Below are 23,207 nucleotides of genomic sequence, written 5' to 3' on the forward strand. Positions count from 1 at the left end.
AGCGGTCTTCCCTGAAGCAAGGCTATTTTGAGGCCATGGAAGAGAAGGCCTTGATGCTAGAGGGGAGCGATCTAATTTGCCGATTTAACTGATAATACCTGAGGCATCGCACAGGAAGTGGTGTGTGAGTTTTGTGTAAAGCGTGCATGTCGTATGATTTTTGTCTTCAAACTGTCTCCGGTGCTTTACAGAGTGAACCACTGTCACACTGTCACACTAACAGAATATGTTTGCATGTGCCAAAACACAGGTGTGTTTGTTGTTTGGGGAGAAAAACAAAGTTGCGTGCTGGTGCAATTAAATCAAATTCTTTCGAGCTGTACATGATAAGCAGTGCGTAACCCCACATGAATAAAAATGAACATCAAACTAATACCTAATAATTAATCACCAATAATTCTTTACAATAACAATTGTTGCTCTTTTAATGTCCACCGATGCTGACACGACATGCTGGCATCTTCGTCAGTCAGTTCTGTCCAACACATTTCCATAAGAAGTAAAATTTCATAATAAAAACCAGACCCTTTATACTGGAAGATAAGCATATTGGCTGGCTGGCTGGTGTCCTTCACATGTAACGCTGTTTGTTTTTTATTGAGGTAATTTTTAAAACACTTTCAGTCATTCGACGAAAAGGGAAAAAAGACGCTGACGATGTTTTGCTGCCATTTGCTTTTCTAAAAAGACTAAATGGAACACAACTCGAGGAAAGCATATCATTATGTTGTAACTGAAGGTTTCTTGTAAGTATGGCTACAATGCAAATAGTTGAAATACAACATATTTATTAGCATCTTTTTAACTGGAGAAAGAGAAAAAGTGTGTTTTTGAAAGATGGCAGTAAGTGTTTGGATGCTTTGTTGTTGCTCCATTTAATTTAGTTGCTTTCCAATTTCTGTATTTTTATGACAAAGCTCTGTAACAGCTTTCACAGTCAAAGCTCCATTGAACAGAATGCAGTCCTTTGAGATGTTGTGGTTTCATTCTTCATCCTCTACCTTTGGCATGGTTAAAAAAAAAAGAAAAAGAAAAAAAGAGCGACTAAATTGTGGTTGTCTGTTCTTTGCGCTTTTCCCCACTCCCTCACATGGTGAAAGACTGTGAGGAGAGTGCACCCACAGAGGAGCCAAGTAAGTCTGAGAGTAGCTCTGTGTGTGGTTGTGTTTTCATTTTCCCTTTGTTGATATAAAATCAACGTCTGTGTACATGTCAACAGTGCTAGTCTGTTGTAGACTTCCTGGAAGCAGCCTGAGCTCGTGCGGAAGTGCAGAAAAAAAACTATTTTTCTGTGGATTAACCCCTCGTCTCATTTCTGTCCGCTCACCACACGTACCATAATTACAGCACCAGGCAATTACCCAGCATACTCCTGGGATGAACATTTTGTTCTTTTAATCTGGTGTTTTAAATAATTAAAATCTACCATGCTTTGTGAGTGTGGCTTAAAATTGTGTTTGAGTCGTGTGTGTGCCCTGCAAACTCCTGCCTGTTTGTGTTGTTGCTTGTAGTCCACATTTCAGCCTGTTTCTGCTTACATCCTGGTTTCACTAAAACCTGGAGCAGATTTGTCCCCACCTTTCACTGATTATTCTGTGTGCAGCATTGTGTTTATGGACTGACAACTGTTTCTGATCTGGTGCCGATATGACGGCGTAATCCCTCTGTCCACCTTGTCTGGCAGTGTAGATTTCCGTTGTGGTCGCAGTGCTCGCCATTGCTTTTAGCACATGTAGTTAATTGTATTTACAATATACTTTTGGGGAAGTTCACCAGCAAACAACAGATATAATATATAGTTATGTTTGTATTTTAGTTTACAGCATTACAATTAAAAGAATATGAAATGATAATGCCGTGTCCCTCCCCCCTCGTAATTTAATATAATCTGGACTGAATCTGAATGCGTTGTGCACAAGTCAGCAGTGGCCTAGCAGAATGGCTGTGAATGCATTTTCCTTTTGCCTAATAACTTGATTTTTGTGTCTTCATCAGTCAAAAAAGAGGAGGAGGATCTCGAGGATAAAAAATCCATAAAGAAGAGAATTAAAGAGCTCAAGGTTCTTGATCCCAAGATTGCACAAAATCTATGTAAGTATTTTTTCCTTTCTGTCCCCTTTCTCTGGTGTGGATCAAATTCATATATGGTCCTATTTAATATTGATTTCTGCCCTGTACACACACTGTCCCCATCAAAGGCTTTTTTACCTCATTGTTCCTACTTGTTTGTCATATTGAGTCAGCGGTGACCATTTGTAACTGGGACTTATTTGTCCCATTTTGAATCCAAATGTGTTCCCTGTTAACGTCAATGATGTATCATGATGTAAGATGTGGGTTTTACGCGATGTGGTCTGTATCTTCTGACCCCGCCCCCGAATATTAGTATTGGTCCTGGCACAAAAAAAAGAAATAAATCCAATATTGGTTGATTATATGTTATTTTATCTTGTTGGAGATTGAAATTTGTTTTCCAAATTATTTCTCCCAATCTTTTAAATCCTACACATTTGTATTATTTTATGCATGTTTTAGTTAAGAACCAGGAGAAACAAGGGACAGTCGCCCACTCATAGCAACATGTTGCTGCTTGCTTGGGGAGGTGTGACAGTTGCCTCACTTGTTAAGAAGAAAACTACACTAATCAGCCTGCTAAAGGTCACAAATAATACAACTGATATGAAAAGAATTAGGGGAGGGGCATGAAGCTTTGTAGCTTTTCTACACTTTCTATGCTATTTTTTAAATTTTCACATCATTATAATCGTTATACTTTTAGTATGCTGAAGTCTTTTTTCATTCATGTCATTTTTTCTGGGATTATTTTGCATAATTTTTGCTCTGAAAACAGTGGTTGTTTTGAACAATTTAGCTTAATTTTTGGAATAACTTTTTATTGTTTTTTTTATTTTCAGCTATTTTCTTGGGATCCTTTCGCATGCCTTACCATGAGATTCGCCAGCTGATAGTTGAAGTGGATGAGGAGCAACTCACTGAACCCATGATCCAGGTAAACAAATATAATAAATAAAAATAAAATAATTGATCAGTAATGTAGACTTTATGACATGTTTTAGGTTTGTTTGTTCTGACTATAGTAATGAATCAACATTACAAATGACTGAAAAGTTTAAATGAATATTGTATCCTATCTGTCATTTTTTTTTCTTTTGGGGATTTCACGCTTGTATCATTAGGTTCATTGTTGATAAAATATATATAAATAGAATTATATTTACGGTGTTTCTGATATTTTACACCTCTGTTCCACAATTGTCTGTCTCCAAAAGAAACCTCAGTGCAGCGAGCTAAAGTTGGTGGGTATGCTGTCGAGGGGAGTAAGCAAGTGGAGCTCTTGGAGGCTGGTACATGTTTAAATGAACTCAGGCTGAACAGCTGCACTTTGTTTAATTGCAGCAATGTTATGAGTATGATGGAGTTTCTTAGACGAGTTCCGGAACGGTATTTATCACTGAGCCAGTGGTTAAAAAATTATTTAAAAGGAGTAATTTATATATTAATGACCATTAGCCAATGGGAACAAATTTCAGCAACAAATGGGCATTTTCCATAATTAACTTAATCAATAATTGTTAATTACTTTAAGCATATAATAAATAGCCATTAACACAAATTCCATTATGCTACATCAATAAGAAGTCGGGTAATGGAAGAAGTATTATTAATCCTAAATCAAGGCATCAATGAAAGAATTTTAACGCAATTTAAATGCATAAGTTCGATACCACAAAGTTACAGCAGTTGTTTCGGTCACTGTTTGGCAAATTCAGGAAGCAAATGCAATCAACATAGAATGAATTATTTAAAACTGTGATTACCTTTCACAGTTGGACCTTTCAAACATGTCTGCATTGCATGTTAGGTATGTAGGATGCTTTTAGTTTCATCACAAACGGAACTTAATTGCATTTACCAGAATTAATGAGTACTACAGCTCATCAGCGGTACTTTAAGTGAAATCCAGTCAGTGACTGCAATTCGTCATTAGAAACACCGGCACTGTGTGATTTGGAAGCATCATCATTGATTGACGTCAGCATCGCAGGGTGTTTCAGGACTCCGGTCATCAGACAGCCTCACCTGAGCGACTCAGGCGGTCGGATGAGTCCCCCAGCTTGCTTCCAAGCAGCACCACACGGAGTTGAAGTGTTTTTTCCGGCAGCTTTGCTGAGTGCCCGGTGCAGATAGCTTTGCTTTGCCTTGAGTCATAATCAGTGGTTGCCAGTTTAGGTGATGTTTGGAAACAATAAAAATGTAGTTTGTACAGACAACCTCAGCGTATAATGTGAGCAATTTGTAAACCAGACAAAACAAAATAAAATGCTGGAAGTCTGAGCTCCACTCACGGCATTATTTTAGTCACATACACTTGTGCACACAGTCATTAACACAGTCACACCCCCTCCAACACTCCCTCCAACACACTCAGACGGAAACAAATGCACCCAAAGTCTAGAGACACATTTAGGAAGTTGGCTGTTTTTTCTTTTCTTTTTTCATGAATAACTTTTATTGCCTGCTAGCTCTGTTAAAGCACTCAGGGCAAAGGGTTCAGGAAACTGTTTGAATGGGCCTCTTGCAGAACATCTTTTTCTTTCTTTTCCCCCTTAAACTCCTTGTACAAGAAGAAAATGGCTTGTAAGACTCAAAACCGTTCTTGTGATGATTGTTAAGAGTAGTGCATTTTTGCTATCACATCACTTTTCTGGGTAAATGTTGAGTTGATTTTCTTTCTCATAAGATGGCACTGAAATGGTCCCTTTTTTTTTGTAAATCTTTTGATTCTTGTGTCTTTCTGCAAAGTCATCCTTAAAAGCTCTTTCTTGAGTTCCCTCTGGAGTTTTTCTTCTCTCAAGCAGCCCAGGGAAATGCAGTCTGGAGCCTTTTGTCTTTGACAGATTGCAGATGCTTCAGCAGCCAGTGCTTCCAAAACCAGACAGCTAACTGCAGAACAGTTTGAAGAATTAAAAAGAAGACAGAGGCTAAAGGAAAAAAAAAAAACAATGGAGTTTTTAGTATGCTGTGTACTGTGTCTGTTTAATTCTTAAATGTTCTAAAACGGTAATGGATATTTAGTGTGTTGCAATGATGCAGGGGCATAAATCAAATGTACATTTTGACTTTTATCAGTTTTGTGTTTTCAGATCTTCCAGTTTGTAAACAATTAACAAACCCTTTGCACCTGGCATTTGCCTTTCCCATTATGATTCTCACTACTTTTCATCTCACCTCTTTGTAGAACCTAGTGAAGCACCTACCAGAGCAGGAGCAACTCAATGCCTTGGCCAAGTATGAAAATGAGTACGCAAATCTGTCCGAGCCCGAGCAGTTTGGAGTTGTGGTGAGTACACTGATACACAGCTCAGAGTGTCCACTCTGAGACTGGGAGCTTGTGCGTTCAATTCCTGGTGGGGTCTTACCAAGTACCAAAAGAAAATGGTTACCTATTGCTTCCTTGAGTCGCATTCAGCATCAATAGTTTGACTTTGGGGGTTAGGTCACCCAGTGATTCCCAAGCACGGCACCGCCTCCACTCAATGGCTCCCTCAGTTGCTTGGTTCAATGCGACACATTTTGCAATCGACTTCATCAAACTCACACAAAGACTCAACCGGCCCTCCTCTCAGCATCCTCTCTTTTTTTTTTCCCTATGATCACATATACACACATAGAAAATAAAGCACTTTAATAGGAATATCCAAATCCTGTCCCAAGCTTTTTTTAAAATTCTGTCTTCTTAAGCCTCTGGTGGAAAGACAGGACACCTGTGGACTGCCACAGTAATTTATGCATATTCTGAAGTGGCACTGCTTCCCAATTATGCATGCGTCGTTCTCTTAAAGACTTTTCAGAGGAGATTTATTCCAATTTATCCTGAGCGCTAACAAGGAGTGTGTGTTCATGCCTAGCAACCCAGTTTGTGACTAAACATGCGTTAATCTCCTCGGCCCCTCGCAGTCGCTGAGTTCTTCACGGCATCGAAAAGAAGCTCTTTGCTGGCGCTGACTGAGGGGCTAAATGGGGAGTCAGTTAGCAGCTTGTGTATCCTGGGCACCACACCACAGTCAAAGACCTTGTGAATTTACATCTTTGAAAACAAAGCCATTATAATTAAGTGATAAAAAAATCTCAAGTGTTGTCGCCGTCCCATGGAGACATTGATTGCAACTTTCCCAAAAATATTTACTCCCACCTCTCTCTCTCTCTCTCTCTCTCTCTCTCTCTCTCTCTCTCTCTCTCTCTCTCTCTCTCTCTCTCTCTCTCACACACTCTCTCTCTCTCCCTCTCTCTGCGTCTTGCCGAATACTCATAATCTCTGCGCTCACGTTGTTGATCCTGCCTCCAGCCGCTCCATTTGTCCACTACCCTCTGTAGATATTACAGAAACAGCAGCAACGTGCACTTCTTCTGGAGACAATCATGCGTGTTTTGTCTTTCTTGCTCCACACACTGCGACATGCGTGTCACATTCCACATCCCATCTCTGGGCTTCGTTTTTCTAATAGGTTTGATTTATGGGCACCTGGCTATTTCCTAATTTTGACACATTCTCCATTTCTTGGCTCCTTGTGTCACTTGGTGCGCAGACAAGTACACACACAAAGAGAAAGAGGCTCTAAAATAGTCATTTGATAACATTACGGCAGCTATAATTAAACCCTTGATGGAAGACATCAAGCTGCAGAGGCAGCTGTTGTGCGAAATAGACAATTGGAACCTATGCCCCTCCCTGCACTCCTCTCTCTCTCTCTCACACACACACACACACACACACACACAGCCAGTGCTGAGGCCAGGCCCTGGGCGCAATGCAATATTTTCCAATTTTCTCTAATTGTCTGAGAGTGGTAATCCAAGGCAGCCCATTGTATATTCCGCCCCTCTGCTGCCTGCCCTATATGGACACTGACTTCACAATTAACTTACCAGACCTGGGTCCCAAATCAAATCGCTGCCAGCATCTATTATAAGCGGAAAGCAAACCTTTTCAGCACGCCTCTTGCATACATTTATTTAAATTAGATCACATCAAAGTGAGAGTGTGGCAAAAGTGCTCCTCAAGTTCCCATCTCAGAGTTGGCTTTCTTCAGTTTTATTCCTCTTTTTTAAATGTTTTTTTTGTTTTAAATATACACATATTTATTATGCTTTGTTTGCTTTCATCTTCACTCCACTCCTCCCTCTATGCCTCATTTCTGTTCCCATCTCCCAGATGAGCAGCGTGAAGCGGTTGCGCCCTCGCCTCAGCCACATCCTCTTCCGCTTGCAGTTCGAGGAGCAGGTGAACAACCTGCGCCCGGACATCCTGGCCGTCAGTGGAGCCTGCGATGAAGTGAGGAAGAGCCGCTCGTTTGGCTGCTTACTGGAGCTGGTGCTGCTGCTGGGGAATTATATGAACGCCGGCTCTCGAAACGCCCAGTCGTACGGCTTTGATCTGAGCTCTCTCTGCAAGGTGAACCTTTTATTCCAACCTCGGCATCAACCACCACTATGAAAAAAAAACAACTCTTATTTTGCCAGTGGCCTTGGTTTAACATCAAAGCAATGTCTGTCAGAGTGTTTTACACACACACACATGTGATTGCAGCTGGAATGTTTTCAGCACAAATGACATGACTGAAAGACATTAGATCCCAGTTTGCCATAGGCACAAACTAAACCGCTAATTTAAAACCCTGACTTGTAGGGGATTTGAAATATTTGCACTTCTTCTTCATCTCTGATTTGTTAATTCAGAAGTAACATATAATAATAAGATTCATTACAAGCGCACTCTTAAAGAAATCAACAAACAAAAAAAAGCATAGCCAGTCCCACATAAAAGACCAGCAAGGAAAAGATATTGATCTCTCACTTATGTGTTTAAATAACCTTTTTGGCGCAGTTTTTAAAAGTGTTCCCCCCCAGGCGTATTTCTACCATATTTCTTCTTATTTTTTAATCACCTTGCCCATATGTTCATTAAAACCAGGGGCTTGATTTGATGGGAACTTTTGTCTGAATGTGGTTTATTTGATTCATCATTACCAGGCCCACAACAGTTTTGTGGCACCTTTGTCTGCTTACATGTATCAAAGCAGCGGAGCGCAGGGACGACTCTATCCTCATTATCCTGCTAAGACTGGAGAAGCGACACTAGAGCTAGTATCCCTTTGAAACTGTACAAACCCAGCGCCACCTATTCTTTGCGGTGAGAAAATGGAAAAAAAGAAAAAGGCAAACATCAACACCCCACTGCACAGAGACCCAACTGAAAGTTTTCCTCTGCTCTGGTAATAATGAGAACAAATTAAATGGTTGAGTATCAGACTCTGGCAGCAGATGTGCAGCAGTTTCCACAGTAACAGCCACTGTCATCATTAATTGTTGCACACTCCCCTGTCAGACTTATCATAGGAGCACCAGCGCACAAGCATGAATTGCTGCGTGATGGATTACCCCGACGGCGTCCTAATCATTAAGTAAAATGTTTACCGTCGTCGGTTGTGTTGTGAAGCCGCTCTTCCACTCTGCGTTTTTGCGCTCACAGGGCGAGTCGATGTCACAGGCGAAATAAAAAGAGGAACACATCACCTTTGTACCTGCGCAGAGTTTGACGACTTAATGCCATGGCACACTCCAAAGCACAGGAAAATTGCACCAAGCCCAACTGGGGGGAAAAAAAGCCAAATGTTTACATTGTCAACTATGATTACTATCCGTCTAAAATCAGAGTGGGACTTTTTGTGCACACTTGAAGCTTTTGGCAGGGGTGGCGGACAGAGTATTGAAGACTGAAATGGGAAGAGAGATGAGAATATTTGATTAGAAAAGATAATACAAATATGATTAAACCCAGCGGGGCTGAATACACTGCTGTCTGCAAACAGATCACCTACAGAGATACACAGAAATGCACTCCACGGGAGGGATGTTTTGCTGGAATACTGAGAGGGCTCTCGGAATTAGACCGTAAGAGAGCAGTGATGAAAATTTATCAGAGAAATTGGAAAATTGTTGTGTTTGGTTGGGATGGGGCCATCAGTATGACACAGAAATCCAGATGCAGCATTGTCAATACTCAGCAATTACACAGCAAGTGAAAAACTTGAAGATTGCTTAATAAAGGATGTGGGAGGGTGTTTTCCTTTGCCGTTCTGCACACATTGATTTCAGTTGGGGTCTTGTGTTTATGCTTCCTGTGGAAGTTCATGGACAATGACAAAGTATGATTGTACACCAGGGGCTCCAACAGCTGGAGCCTTCAACTTGGAATCTTCAACTTGGAATTCAAGGGGTTAAAATCCTGATAATTATTCTATATTTGATTCGTTTGAGTATGGTAGAGAGTACAGTAAAATAAAAAGGCCCTGAGGGCAAAGCCAACTTCTGCAGCTACAATAGCGACAGCAGTTAGTAATTACTTGGGTGATGTGCTGCCCATTTACCTTTTGAAGCAAGCACCAAATTTGGCCCTTTTCCCACAAATTGCCCTTCTTTTGAAACTTCTGCTGAAATTACTCCTCTCCTCGAAACCATGCTTCTCTTCTCCTCAACACAATTAAACACCTCAAAGGACATTGGGTTTTCTGTGAAAGTGTGGGCCAGCTTTTTTTTTTTTTTAAGTATGCATCGGTGCAGTGTGTGCTGGGAAACGGGCAAGTATCCAGTGTTTCATCAGTAATGGAAAGCAGTGTGACTGAGCAACAAACCCCCCCTTTTTTTTCTTTTACAAAATGAAATGGATTCCCTCCTGGATCCCAAGCAGGCTCAGAATCATAAGGCTGGAGTTCATCATGTGTGCATTATTTACGGTTTCCCCCTCCTCATAGCAACTATTTTGTCCATTAAGCCTATTATACACCTGCTGCATCACGTATAAACAGCAGAGTGCCTATATCTGTGGATGGTTCATGAATATGAGCACTTTCACGATGATTATTCCTGACGCATGCCATGTGTCATGACCCTCAGACACTATTGTACTGTGAATGTGTGTCTCTAATGTGACTCTCTCTCTTTCTCTTAGTAACAGCTAGGGGTCCTAGAAAGAAAAACTGACCTTTTCAGCTCTTTAACATGTCTTTTGTTTGCATCACTGGCACGTCAGCTAACACACTAATATGAAAAAAAGGGGCTATTTTAGATAGTACCCACAGGTCTTTATATTTAGGGGATTTTATTACCTGTCATCAAGTAGGTTTACACTAAAACAGGATTTGGAAATGTTACAAGTTCTGGCGAAAACCTTACAAAATGACCACCGTCCTGTTTCCATATTGCTGTCATAGAACATGACATGAAGTCAAAACCTTTATTTTCTCTTTTCTTCACTTTAGCTGAAGGACACAAAGTCTGCAGACCAAAAGACAACATTACTCCATTTTCTGGCACGAGTCTGTGAAGAGGAATTTCCAAACGTGATCAAGTTTGTTGATGAACTGGAGCATGTGGACCGGGCTAGTAAAGGTGAGGTTGAATATTACAATGTTATTTTACCATCTTAGTGTTGTTCCTGTTTAGGAACGGCAGCATTGCTGTTTGCAGAAGCCACTGATGCATTTAGTTCATACAGAGCAAACCATTAAAGAGCCCAAAGGATGTTAGATTTACTTGTGCATTGTGTCTGATGATAATGCTGATATGTCTCTGGTCAACTGGAGCAGTTCAGCATTTTCACCATCAGGAACGTGTAACAATATAAACACACTGTTTGTCCAAATGGCTGGATGTCTGCAGAGATGAACAGATGAAAAAAAACAACAAATTGCAGTCTTGAAGTGTGCAAATTGAGGGGTGCGCACTTCACCCCTCAATTTGCAGCATGAGGATTTCGTAAGGTTTTGTTAATGCATAAATGCGCATGTCTGATGAGGGTTGAGACAACTAATTGTAGTTTATTAAAACAGGTATGCCTCAAAAGACAGCTTTAAAAAGTGCTAGAAAGTTAATTTAGCCTATTTTGTGGTGAAGAAGTATCTCTCAATAATACGAGGTAACACAATATTGTCTCAAATTTTCACCACGTTTTTGATAAACTTCATTATAAAGTAGATATTTGTTTGAGAGTGTGGGTTGTGGCGGTGGTACGGCAGTGTTGCTTCCATTCCTGAGGAGCAGAAGAAGTACCAACCTGCTGATTGGTTTTTGTCCTCCTCCCACTTGCAAGTGCATTATTTCTAACTAAATACTCAAATTATTGTTTTCATGTTTTTTTAACAAAAGAGAAATAAATGCAGTTTAATTAATTGTGTAGTTTAATGAGCTGTTAAATCCAGCACGGTGGGGAAGTAGTTAACATTGTCATTTCACGGCTGGGAGATTGTTCCACATTTTCCCTGTTCTTCATGGTTTCTCAATGGTTTTCTGGCTTGCTTCCACTGTCCAACCACATACATGCTACGCTACTTGGCAACTCTACATTGGCCTTCTGTGTTGAGATAAACTGCAAATTATCATTATCATTTATTGTCCATTTGTGAACACGTGAAGTGTAGAACAGAGTGTAAGCAGAAAGTTGTTTTGGCATCATGGTTCAACAGACTGGACACCGGCAGTGCATTGTTCATGCAAGGCCACGCCGGTGAAGAAGGTTTTATTTTTTTTTTCCATTTTTTAATATATTGCACTTAATAAGCTATGTCAGTTATATCTTATGCTTTGAAGGCTTATGTTGTGAAAAGGTCATGCTGTCTAACGGTGTCTTCAGAAAGAAAAACAAAAACTTGCATCGCTTAACCAGTGCTGACCATAGTACATAAAATAAATAATAATTCACTCATAAAGCGGTACTGTGGTAGAAATACAAAATAAGCCTAAAATAAGAAAAATCAGCCTTTGGTTTATACTGTTTATTCTATCCGTATAAATAGAAATAGATGCAAAAACATCATTTTATTTTGGAAACAAGCCATTGCTTTACTTGTGCTCAGTGTGAGCAATGAGCCTTGGGTTAAAAGTGTTTTAGAACAAACTGCCTGCCCCTTGCAATTCACTGACCTTCACTCTGCCTTTACATGTGGGAGATGCGCTGCGCAGATTTCGAGCAGCAGCACTTCTTGTCTTTGAGGTCTCTCATTCCCTGCCATGAGAGCTATCACTCCGCTTGTGCTCAGTCAGCCAGGCTTCAGCTTCACACCGTATATGTATCTGAGTTGGATGATCTGTAGTGCTGCTCTGGGCGCAGAGAGGCTGTTTGTGAGTATACACAGTAGTGCAAGTGGCGCAGGCTCATTAATAGCACAGCTGGTCCTGGCAGAGTAATAAAAGGATGTCAATGGGCGATTTGACCTCTGCAGATATTCCAATTATTATTCTTCAAAAATATAATTTATGTGTCTGCAGCACCTCAGGGCCTTGTGGCCATTCAGATCCCACTGCTCATAAAAAAAAATCCTTCCATCGTGCACACAGGCAGAAGATAAAGAAGAGGACCACAAACAACAAAAGTGGTGAAAACAGTTTACTGTTTACGTTAGAGAGTAACGTCATGAGCTTTTGCACAACAGTTGAACAAACTTTACTTTGGTATATTTGACAATAATAATAATGATTACAAAAACAGCTTTTAAAACCCCTTTTTGCCTCAGTTTAAACCAATCAAGAAAAAAATGCAACTTTACTGAATTGACTGTTGTTAGTGTAAAATTAACTGTGAAACACAGTGCTGCCACTAAAACACGTTTATATTTGTTTTCACTGAGACCACCTGTAGTGCAGCTGTGTCAAAAAATGAAAATCAGGCAGAATTCTTCATTGTGTTTCTGTTTATACACGGCGTTGGAGGCCGCAGCCTGAATTTGACACCTATTCAACCTATGGCACATTCTGCGCCTAGCTGGATTATATCTCCCGCCATACAGAGACTAAACAAAGCACCAAGGAACTTCACAGTTCAATGTTAGATGGTAGGTCCTGTTATCTCATTAAACAAGACCAGCTGCCTACACTACTGTCATGTTTCAGTGCAATGTCGGTGGAGAACAAGTGACTATAATACCTAAGAGGCAAAGTCACACATGCTTCCGTGTCGTCTGTTTGCACATTGAAATGACGTGCACGGTGTAAAAGTGCTTTTCTTCACTGCGCATCAGCACCTTGGCCGTATGTTCAAACTTGCAACTTGGCTGAGATACTCTGTTGACTCCTTTTTTCAACTCTCCTTTGCCCATTCCTCACTCAGCGCATCATCACTCGTCTTAGATAGTTTCTATTAACAGGCTGTGAGTCTGGCTGCCCTCCTTGTCTGCATGCAGCCCACATCCTGTTGCAAGACACTTTCGAGGCAAGAAGAAAGAAACGGTCACAGCAAGTGTAGAGTGGGCTCTGCAGTTCTTTCTTCTTAACCCAGTTGTATCTATTGGAAAATAACATCTCTTGTGGTTTAGATTCCTGGCCATTACTGTAAATATAGTGTGTCCACATACAGACCCTTTTCAAAAAATTTGAATATCATGGAAAAGTTCATTAATTTCCATAATTCCATTCAAAAAGTCAAACTTTCATAGATTCAGGCCCCACAATTTAAGTGATTTCAAGTATGTATTTGTTTCTTTTCACATAATTTGGGCTTCCAGCTCATAAAACCCACAAAAACAGGATTTCAAAAAATTAGAATACTGTGAAGAAATCACCATTTACTTCTCAGAAAAAAGAAATAAATTAAGATCACATCAATTAAATCAAAATATTGTACTTTCAAAATGATATGTCAGTCTTTAATACTTGGTTAGAAATCCTTTTGCCTTAATAACTGCCTTGATGCGCTGTGGCATTGAGGCAATCAGCCTGTGGCATTGCCCTGCGGTTATGGAAGCCCAGATCTCCTTGATGGTTGCTGTCAGCTCTTCTTTGTTTTTGGGTCTGGTGTCCCTCATTTTACTCTTGATAATACCCCATAAATTCTCAATGGGGTTGAGGTCCGGTGAGTTGGCTGGCCAGTCAAGCACTGTGATCGCATGGGCATCAAACCAGGTTTTGGTGCTTCTGGCGGTATGGGCAGGGGCCAGGTCCTGCTGGAAGATGAAATCTGCATCTCCATACAGATCCTCAGCAGAGGGAATCATGAAGTCCTCTAAAACATTCTGGTAGACTGTTGCTGGGACCTTGGATTTCAGGAAGCAGAGTTTACCAACACCTGCACCGGACATTGCACCCCAAATCATGACTGACTGTGGATATTTCACGCTGGACCTCAAGCAGCTTGGGTTCTGTTCCTCACCCGTCTTCCTCCAAACCCATGGACCTTGATTCCCGAATGAAAGGCACGATTTACTTTCAACCTTGAACCACAGGCCAACAGTCCAGTCCTTCTTCTCCTTGGCCCAGTTGAGACGCTTCCGACGTTGGCTCAGGCTCAGAAGTGGCTTGACCCGGGGAACCCGGCTTTCGTAGCCCATCTCCCGGATGCGTCTGAATGTGGTGGAAAGCTGTGACTCCCGCCTCATTCCACTCTTTTTGTATCTCTGCCAGGTTCTTGAATCTTCTCTGTTTGATAATCTGCTGAAGCCCACAGTCATCTCTTTTGGTAGTGCACCTTCTCCTGCCACATTTTGCCCTTCCACTAGACTTTCCACTGAGATGCTTGGACACAGCACTCGGTGAACAACCAGCCTCCTTGGCTATAAACTTTTGTGGCTTACCCATCCTATGGAGGGTATCAATGATGTTCTTCTGGCCAGTTTTCAAGTCTGCAGTCTTCCCCATGTTGAACCGAACTGAGACAATTCAACCAAACTGAAGCAATTTAATGACACCTGGGGAAACCTGTGCAGGTGCTTTGAGTTTAGTAGATGACACTCAGTTAAAAAAAATCATGCCCTGCAAAATCTGGGCTGATTTCTTCACATTATTCTAATTTTTTGAAATCCTGTTTTCGTGGGTTTTCTGAGCTGGAAGCCCAAATTATGTGAAAATAAACAAATACATACTTGAAATCACTTAAAATGTGGGCCCTGAATTCTTGTCAGTCACTGCAATGGTAAAGATGGTGAATGTACTCGTCATCAGACATAGCACCTTTCAGCACTTCAGAAAACCTTGCGTTCAACCACTCACTGTGTTAGACACTTTCCCTTTTTTCCGTTAAACTCCACCGGATATAAACGAATTTTAAATGAGATTTTGAGTGACGACGTCTAATTAGACGTGTTTATGTGCGGGCCTGTCCACGACAGTGTGTGTGCCCAACAGTTGGTGAGCTTTTCATTTTAAATTCAGTGTGAAACGTGGCTATATTACAGCTCTCATCTCCTCTTTTCATTTTCTTAAGGCATATGGAAGGATCAAGACATTTAAAAAGTACTTAGCAATAAGCAGCTTATGTTTTTTTTTTTTCCTCGCTTTGGTCTAATCAGGGTAAATTAAGCCGTGTGCTGCATTCAGTGAGTAGCCTAATGTGTCAGCTATGGCCGCCTAATCAGAAAGCTGGTTTCTCTCTTTCTGCGCTCCGCTACCTGAATGATCTTTGCATCTATACAACCACCAAAGAGAAGGTAGACTCTTACTTTTACTGCCAAAACCAGCAACTTTGAGGTTTTTATTTAACCATATCAGTTTTATAGACTTCAACGGATAATCCATTTTTTTTTTTTTGGTAATTGTTTCCTGTTTTTTTTCTATATGCGTTATCCTCTCCTTGTCGGAGCCTCAGAAGCACACATGCATTTTAATGTACTAATAAGTAACTTGTCCTCCTGTTTTATTGTTTTCTCACCTATTTCATGAGGCAATTGTTGTGTTATTTCTCTGTGCTTTTACACATGTCATGCATGTATATTTTGTTGTTTTTATTTGTTATTCTAATGTGTGTGGCTTTCTTTCAGTTTCTGCAGAGAATCTGGCCAAAAGTCTCATGCAGATGGAAAGGCAGCTGCTGCAGCTGGAGAAAGACCTGGAGACGTTCTCCTCCCATGATGACCCTACCGACATGTTCTTCACCAAAATGGCAATATCCTTCAGACAAGCGTTTGTTCGCACAGTGGTCTTTATTCTAAGGGATTCACTGGCTTCAATGGATGTGAAGAAGCAGGTGAAGAATTGCTTTTTCCGAAATAAGGAAAACAATATCACCAAGAATAGATGAACTGGACACAAAAAAAACTGATGACTCAAATTACTGACGGGTTCTGTCAATTGGTAAGGAAGCCACCTCACAGAAGATTTTATACAAAAGAAAGGGCGACAATAACTTTAAAGCTTCAAATTCCCAGAAGTGAGGTATTTTTTCTTTAGAAATCATGTTTTATTCTGTTGTCAGTCAGATGTGCAAATTACCATCACATTAGACCATCATTTAATTCTTTCACCTCCCCTTTTGGACATTTTGGTCCACAGCAGACAGCCATCCCTTCCTGTTTGGCATCTATGTTAATTATTTACTATCCACTGAGGAAGGTTTTTGTGGTTGAAGTTGACAGGCACATCTTGTACCAGGTGTGTAAGCTGCTGTTCAATAATACACCCTGTACCTAGCCCCCTTCATGTAGTTTTGATCAGTAGCCTTGGGGCTCGGGCTCTGATGGCTTGTGCTATAGTCGTTAGCAAGAGTCTTGAGTGCAATTTTGAAAGGTTCACTGAACATGGATTTGACAGCTCTGACTTTCGCTTTCAACTTCGTGTACCTTTCACAAAATTTCTATTCTAACCAGCGATTTAAAAAAAAAAAAAAAAAGTTCAGGAAATGTCGAGATGAAATCTATCATGTCTTAAAGTCTGTAAAATCCACCTCTGGCCATGCACACATTCATACTAGTCATCACAGCATGTAGTGTCAATCTCCTACAAGGCAGATCATCTGACATTTAATCCCACAGGAATGTCTGTTAGTTAACATTCTTCAGGTAAACACATAGAAAGTTGCATCACAGCACAAAACCTTCAATGGGCTGCGTGCTTTAAACCTAACATGTCAACAGAATATAAAACACATTAAGTTGTCCGAGCCTGAAGCCTTACATGATTCATGACTACGAGGTAGGACATAACTGTTTCACAAGATATTCACAATTATGTTCAAAGGTGTTTCTGAAACTCTCACAATTTTGTAGATAAAGAAATTGCCATCACGTACTTCTACTTATATTTTCAACTTTCAAGATATATCACTGTCATTTGTTTTTTACAAATTTTTCCACAAATTTAACCACAAAGTCTGATGAGCCCAGAAAAGCTAGTATGATGGGAAATTTTGGGGAAATTCAGCCGGCCCCTTCTTTGAAACAGGAATGTATTTTGAGGAGAAACTTTGCTCCACATGATGCTTATCAACCCTGACTCTTGGAAATTTCTTCTATTTTCTCTCTTCTCTTTCAATCAACTGCTTTGACTTTTTCTTGCACCTTTTTTTCTCTTTAGCTCAACCATGTTACTGACAAGTCAATCTGAGAGCAGTGCCTACTGAACAGCATTTGCCCAGCTGTGAAGAGAAACTCCTTTCCCCAGATGGATTCAGTGCAGGGGCAGACTTTAGATATTGCAGATCCATCAATTCAGCAGCAATAAAAAATAACAATAAGAGCAAGAGAAGTAGCCCACATGAGTGTGATACCACACAGACATTGGGGCTTAATATCTAATAATTCAATGATGCTTTGGGCCCCTTTGCCATTTAGGCCTTTTAATTAATAACTTAATAGACTGAAATGTATTTTAATACAAGATGCAGTGTAAGGTTTTATGTAAAACACTCAAACTGGAATTCTACCAATTATTTTAGTTTTTCATGTGCACTTTTCTGTGATCCACATTGATATATGAACATCCATCCATCATTTTTTTTCCCTGCCACTGCCTACTCTGGTAGAGGGTCATGGGGTGCAGGAGCCTATCCCAGCCCCTAAAAGCACAAATATACTCATGTTTTCAGAGAGCTTTCAGATGTGCACCAGAGTCCCAACACCGAAGATTTTGGGATCTAGTGTTGTGCAGTATCGGTGTAGTGCGACCAACAAAAGGAACAAAGAAACTGAAATTCTGGACCTTTTTGAAAGGATGCTGTGGGAATATTTATGCAATTACAAACACACCTATGACATTAACTGACTCGAGAGTATGGAGGTACGGTCGTTATGCAACATTTGAAGCAAAAGTACATCTTTATGTACATTACCTTTTACCTATCCACTTTGTGCTGGGTGACACATAAGGCCTTGATGTACATTAAGTGAGCATAAATGGGCCTTTCAGGTGAAGGCAGGTTACACCTTGGAGTGGTTGCAAGTTAATCAGATTGGGATGTGGGAGGAAGTTTCAGGCAGACACAGCGAGAACACGCAAATTCTGGGTCAACATGGAGGGCATGTGAGTGCTGTGAGTGCTTCTAGTTTTCCCATTTTTCCCACTTTAAATGAAATGAACGTAGTAGGACAGTAATTTTTTTTTTAAATTCAATTTTACATTTTGAGGTTCCTTTAAAATACTTTTGCACTTTTCTTAGGAAGTAAAAGAGTCGCTGGTGTTAGTGTGCCAGTTATGAGCCTTTCCCTGGTTTTGATATTTTTTTCTCTGAAGGTGAGATGCGCTGTGTGCATAACAACCTTAATGTTCCACAATACAGATTATCAAGATGAGGAAAATGAGACCTCTGTGGCTAATGGTGGGCTTCGCACATTAAGGATCAACATCCCTTTGCACATGAGGTTTATCAATGTCATTTTGAGCAATAAGAGATCAGACGACACAAGTTTTCAAATATGTCACCAGCTTCAGTGCTACTGATCTTGCTGCCACTGCATGGGAGCAGTCAGTGGGGGAGGGCTGTTAACATGGAGTTTAACCATCAGGGGCAAAAACAACATGTTTTTTCTTTTGGAATTTGGGAAATGCTGGGATGTTCGAATGACTTTTGATGTAGTTGCAGGCAGGGTTAAAATTTTGTAGCATATTCTGTTTTTGTTTGTTTGTTTGTTTGTTTGTTTGTTTGAGGCGAGTATTTGCATGCCAGAGAAACCGACAGGCAGCAGCCGCGGCCTGAGACACAGATGTTGTTCCCTGCAGGTGGTTACAGCCGTGAAAACTGCGGCAATAGCGCGACTCACACTATCACAAGTCTGATAACCAACATTTTCCCCTCAACAGTGTCTCGTCCGTTATTAGTTGTCTGAAACTGTTATTTATTTATTTCCTACTGATGAATAGTGCATGTCTTCACCATCGAATACAAATACTGTTACAAATACATTACTTAAAGCACAATGGTTGTTGCTGACCTTGACCACAGGCCCTCACAGCTTCAGTCAAATGGCACGGGAGCAGTGTGGCAAGTTGGTGATCCTGCACACCAACATGGACACGCTGTATCAGAATTTGCTGGAGTACTTTGCCATTGATCCAAAGAAGACCTCCGTGGAGGAGTTATTCACTGATCTCAGCAACTTCCGAGCCATGTTCATGGTGAGTAAAAAATAGCTGTGTCGCATGTGCAAGGTGTCAAAGTCGAGGCCACGTCCTGTGTGCCACAGTCATTTGAGATGAGAGCTTCTAAATGATATGTGTGATTGTCACACTGGCTGCCTTTCGTCTCCACTTCATCACACCTCTGCTGATGCGGAGCCTCCTGAAAGACTCATGATTTCTTATTCTGCTGGATGTCACATCCAGGCACGGAAGCAAAATAAAGCATGCAGTTCACTCTATGAAAAAACAACAACATTTTGCTACTACAGCAACAACAATTGCAGTCCATACTGTATCAACAGCTCAAGCCTTCAAAATCATCTGGTTGGGAGTAATTGTGTTACGTTACATCACATATTTTATTAATTATTTTAAAGTCCATCGATGTTCTTTAAATAGAATACAAGTAGACAGACACCCACAAAGATTCCCATATTCCCCCAGAAGAGAAACCTTGATGCAGGAGGTGGGCATTTTAAATTTTGAACACAGCCAACTTTATAGGGCAGGACCCCATGTACGGTCGATTCCAGAGGCCCATTATTACACACAAGATAATATAATCATAAACATAACTTGGACTTTTCTTTGTCTTACTTTGTTTTCTTGCCGCTGGCTATGTACGGTTTTAGTTTGCTTTGTTTTTTGGTTTGATGCAGTGACTTGCTGAAGTTATTTTCACACCATCATAATAAAAGAAAAAAAACCTCTAATGGGGAACTATAGAACATCTTTGTGTCCCTGTCTGAGGTCTTTTTTTCCTTAGGTGCTCAGCAAATAAAGTAAACATAACACTTTTTATGAATTTTATTCAACTCATGGAAGTAACTGATATCACCCTCTTGTTTTTTTTGTTGTGTAAATGTTTAATTTCAAATGTTTTCAATTAAATCCAAAGATGGCTGGTTGCCAGCCTATAGTTTAATATTTAGCATTCCGTTTTTATGCATTATTAAACACTGAGGAGGCACGGACTTGAAATGTAGACTTTGTTAAATGGATATTTATGGGCTGTTGCCAGTTTTACATTATGACTAGCCCTTTTTAAACCTCAGCATACTGTTAAATTATGTAATATTTCTTTCCATGTATCATTTCAGTGGATTTGCTTCCTTCAGTGTGACTCAGCAGAACAGTGCCCCTCCTGGTTAGTCCAGCCCCAGCCAGAAATTAATGCTGTCACTGAGCTGCATGGCCTTATCAGTCTGGCTCTACTGTAAGCTATGGAGCTGTGCAGACCCACTGTGTTTAATCAGTAGGATTAGTGGTGCAGGCCACTGGGTACGACAGATAATAGTAGCTAATTAGCGGACTAAAGTTCCTGCCCTTCCCCCAACTTAACATCTATCGTGCACATACAAATGGATTTCACGCCTCTCTGCCTCCTGTTCTGCACGGTCTTGGGATGTTTTCGATTTTTTTTTTTTTTTTTGGATGCCACTGCTTTTTGTCTCTGCTTAACTCCCCAAATGTGTGTGGTCTAATTGTGAGAATACACCCTCTCCACACACACAGACGCACACACTTCACACTTAACTCAAGTTACCCCTTAAGCCCAAGAGCTGTTCTTTAGGGTCTGCAATCATTAAAGTGAGTAAAGTAAACAAACGCACTGGGCTGAGACTGGGTTCCTGGTTTTCACTAGAATATTATTGTGTGGTATTGTCGTATTATGCTCAACTGGGGGTGAGGGTGGGTGAATTGGGGTGGGGGTGGAGGGCTAAAACATCACTGACATTCTCCACAACAATTTATTTATTGATTTTATTTAGTTAAAAGGGACAGCACAGACATATTAATGAACATCACATGTAAATATGTCAGATTATAGCCATATGTTAGTTTCCATCAGTAGTCCCAAATACGGGACATTACAGATGTGAACTTGACAGTTGACTGAATAAATAAGAATGAGGTTTTATTTCATATGCCTATTTTTTTTTTTGGTCTAGAAGGGCTCTAAAACTTGAAAACTTGCACAAGCACCTTTTTTTGAACATTTTCTCTGATAGAGGTGAGCTGTAACTCAGCTGTAAACCCTTTTGCAGTAACTGTGTCCATTTGTCTTGAAGCCAGTCTGTTTGAACGTCTTATGGTCGTCAGTCTGGTTGTGTTTCAAATTCTCTGTTTGCCTTCACAGTCCACCCTGTTGTTTTCATTGGAAGCAGTCCACCAACCAGCTCTGTTTTACTATCGCACATCCCTCGGCTTAGCTGCGCAAGCAAGGCCTCCCAGAGCACAACAGTGAAGCCGTGCGCCTCGCAGTGGTTAAACAGTGTGGGCTTTTAGTGGCTTTTCACTCACAGTTTTTGTGGGAAAACCTTAAAGAACCCGTGGTCCTCACACGGGTCGCTGGATAATCTGATATGAGCCCGTAAAACATGTAGCCTGTAGTCAAATGCCGTAGTGCGTATAGTGTTGGTCATGTCCTCATGAAATTATGTGTAATAAGTAAAATAGTAAAACTAGTTTGGGAGCACCTAACCTCTTAAAATAACCAAACAAAATGCCATTGGCCGGAAGTACAGGATATATTTACAAGAAACATAGATAACAATGTACATCACACAGTGCAATGCATTAACTCTGCTTTATTTTGAACAAGCATCAATTTGAGGCAATGCTTCTGTGATAGTGTGAGGAATTGACCACAGTCACAGCTGTCAGATTTTTTTAAGCTTGTGATACAAAAAAGACTTGCATCAATAAAGAAGTATGCACAAACTGTGTGTTCAAAGACGACAGTAAGCAGACATAAAGGGGAGCAGAGCAGTTACAGTCAGTTACAGTCAGAGATGTGGATAGATGGATGACATCTCACTCATGGTTGATTGAAGTTTCTTAAGATTGCGATGTTGCTCAGAGTTTTCCCCAGTCGTTGACGTTAATTCCCATAATGTACTTGTGGCTACTTAAATTGACCTTAGCATTGAACTGTTGGCACTGTCGTGTTTTTCCCCATAAACGTTCCACTCTAAATGTTTGTGTGCCATGTGACAGAAATGTCCGTGACATAACCCACAACTCAAAATGAGTGAGATGGTGAGATTTAGAAGTCAAAATTAAAAAAAACAAAAACAAAAAAACAACAACCATGAATTCATGCACTCATAGTGCTTTTGCTCTTCATTTTTAATCTTGGAATTGTGTAAGTCACCTGAAATTGGGGGTTTGATGGTTCTGACAGCCCCACTTCATGTCCTTTTGCTGGTTCGTGCAAACAGTGAAGATGGTTGTTGAGTCTGATTCCTATGCATCAACGTTCAAAGAATTAATATTTGAATATTTGATGTTGTGGGACTGAGATATAACTGTCTTTGCCTCTGAAGTGGTATATTGGATTTTTTTTTTGTTCTTTTTTTAGGGGGTTGAAGGTCTTATGATGAGTTCCCTCTGGTTATATGATCAAAGTCCTTCCCATAACAAAGGGTTGCCACATATACTCATGAAGCAGTTGCTGTATGTTGCATCTAACTTTGGATTAAAGCTACTATAGTATTGACAGTCTTCTCATGCTCAAAGAAAAATACTGATAGTGGGGAAACAAAGGTTGCCTCATCAGTTAGCTAGTCTGTGTTATTATTATCATTTTTTTGGCTGTTAACTGGTGTTTTCATTATACTGTGTTTTCAGACAGCCTTAACATTTTACTCAATCCCTATTATTTGTAATCAGATATTTGCTGTAGAATTTGTTTGTCTACAGTCATCAGAGGCAAACACAATAGTAGTAGAAAAAATGCAAGTGTTCTTATTGCAGCTGCAACACTTCAGTCTTTGCACTGTGCTTTTGGCGCACTTGCCTGACACTTG

General features: G+C 40.4%; 1 protein-coding gene across 1 annotated transcript in view; it reads left to right on the plus strand.

Moving 5' to 3' along the window:
* Positions 1 to 23,207, plus strand: part of LOC142903534 (protein diaphanous homolog 3-like) — a 103,448-nt gene that overhangs the window by 39,777 nt on the left and 40,464 nt on the right. Inside the window, exons 18-24 of the mRNA XM_076049224.1 lie at positions 1,996 to 2,091; positions 2,916 to 3,010; positions 5,261 to 5,362; positions 7,235 to 7,474; positions 10,341 to 10,470; positions 15,825 to 15,949; positions 19,228 to 19,392. Coding sequence (XP_075905339.1) covers positions 1,996 to 2,091; positions 2,916 to 3,010; positions 5,261 to 5,362; positions 7,235 to 7,474; positions 10,341 to 10,470; positions 15,825 to 15,949; positions 19,228 to 19,392 — 953 coding nt within the window. The remainder of the gene's footprint in view (positions 1 to 1,995; positions 2,092 to 2,915; positions 3,011 to 5,260; positions 5,363 to 7,234; positions 7,475 to 10,340; positions 10,471 to 15,824; positions 15,950 to 19,227; positions 19,393 to 23,207) is intronic.

This window comes from Nelusetta ayraudi, unplaced genomic scaffold (genome assembly GCF_046127955.1).
Source record: "Nelusetta ayraudi isolate G7.1 ecotype Tasmania unplaced genomic scaffold, CSIRO-AGI_Nayr_v1 ptg000005l, whole genome shotgun sequence".
Classification (NCBI taxonomy): Eukaryota; Metazoa; Chordata; class Actinopteri; order Tetraodontiformes; family Monacanthidae; genus Nelusetta; species Nelusetta ayraudi.